Raw genomic sequence first — 535 nt, 5'->3', positions numbered from 1 at the left:
AAATGCAATTTTTATGTAGACAGGACATTGGTTCTGCTCTTTCCTTGTTCAGACACAAGACAATGATCTCGATGTCCTCTTGTCCCCTGTGGCCTTAACCGACCAGCTGCTTCCTCCATCGCTCTCACGCTGCTGCTCTCCAAACCGCTTCTCAACCATGCGAGGCTGCTTATATCAGTCGCTATAGCAGCTAGTTCATAACTAGGGAACGTTGGTGGGTCCAAGTAGTCCACAAACTCTGGACCCAACAATGAGTCTTTCTGAGAAACGCTGCAACACCCACTTCCGCATTTCTGAGGCACAAACCGTTCGCTGTAAGCTCCTTCAACCAATCTCAGCATTGCTGTGTCTTGTTTACACGACTGGAACTTGTTTTGGTTTAGTGTATGTGGAGTGGAAGACCCTTCCATGTGGTTGTAAGGGTTAAAAGAACTGAGTTTGGCCACTGGGCGGAAAAGGGTTGGAGGATCATTACATACTTGCCTAGAAATGTCTTCCTCGTTTGCTTTGTCTGAGGGTTGTTCTTCGGATATGT

At 47.1% G+C, this 535-nt stretch overlaps 1 protein-coding gene across 1 annotated transcript; it reads right to left on the bottom strand.

Annotated features, from left to right (window-relative positions):
* Positions 1–6: 6 nt before the first annotated feature.
* On the bottom strand, positions 7–530 carry LOC106322232 (the record flags this gene model as incomplete). The annotated part of the gene is made up of 1 exon (XM_013760357.1): positions 7–530. A coding segment is annotated over one exon (519 nt), but the record flags the coding sequence as incomplete, so codon positions are not given.
* Positions 531–535: the final 5 nt, after the last annotated feature.

Source organism: Brassica oleracea, unplaced genomic scaffold, assembly GCF_000695525.1.
Source record: "Brassica oleracea var. oleracea cultivar TO1000 unplaced genomic scaffold, BOL UnpScaffold10908, whole genome shotgun sequence".
Taxonomy (NCBI): Eukaryota; Viridiplantae; Streptophyta; class Magnoliopsida; order Brassicales; family Brassicaceae; genus Brassica; species Brassica oleracea.
Note: the sequence above shows the minus strand (reverse complement) of the source record. Positions and strands in the feature narration are given on the sequence as shown.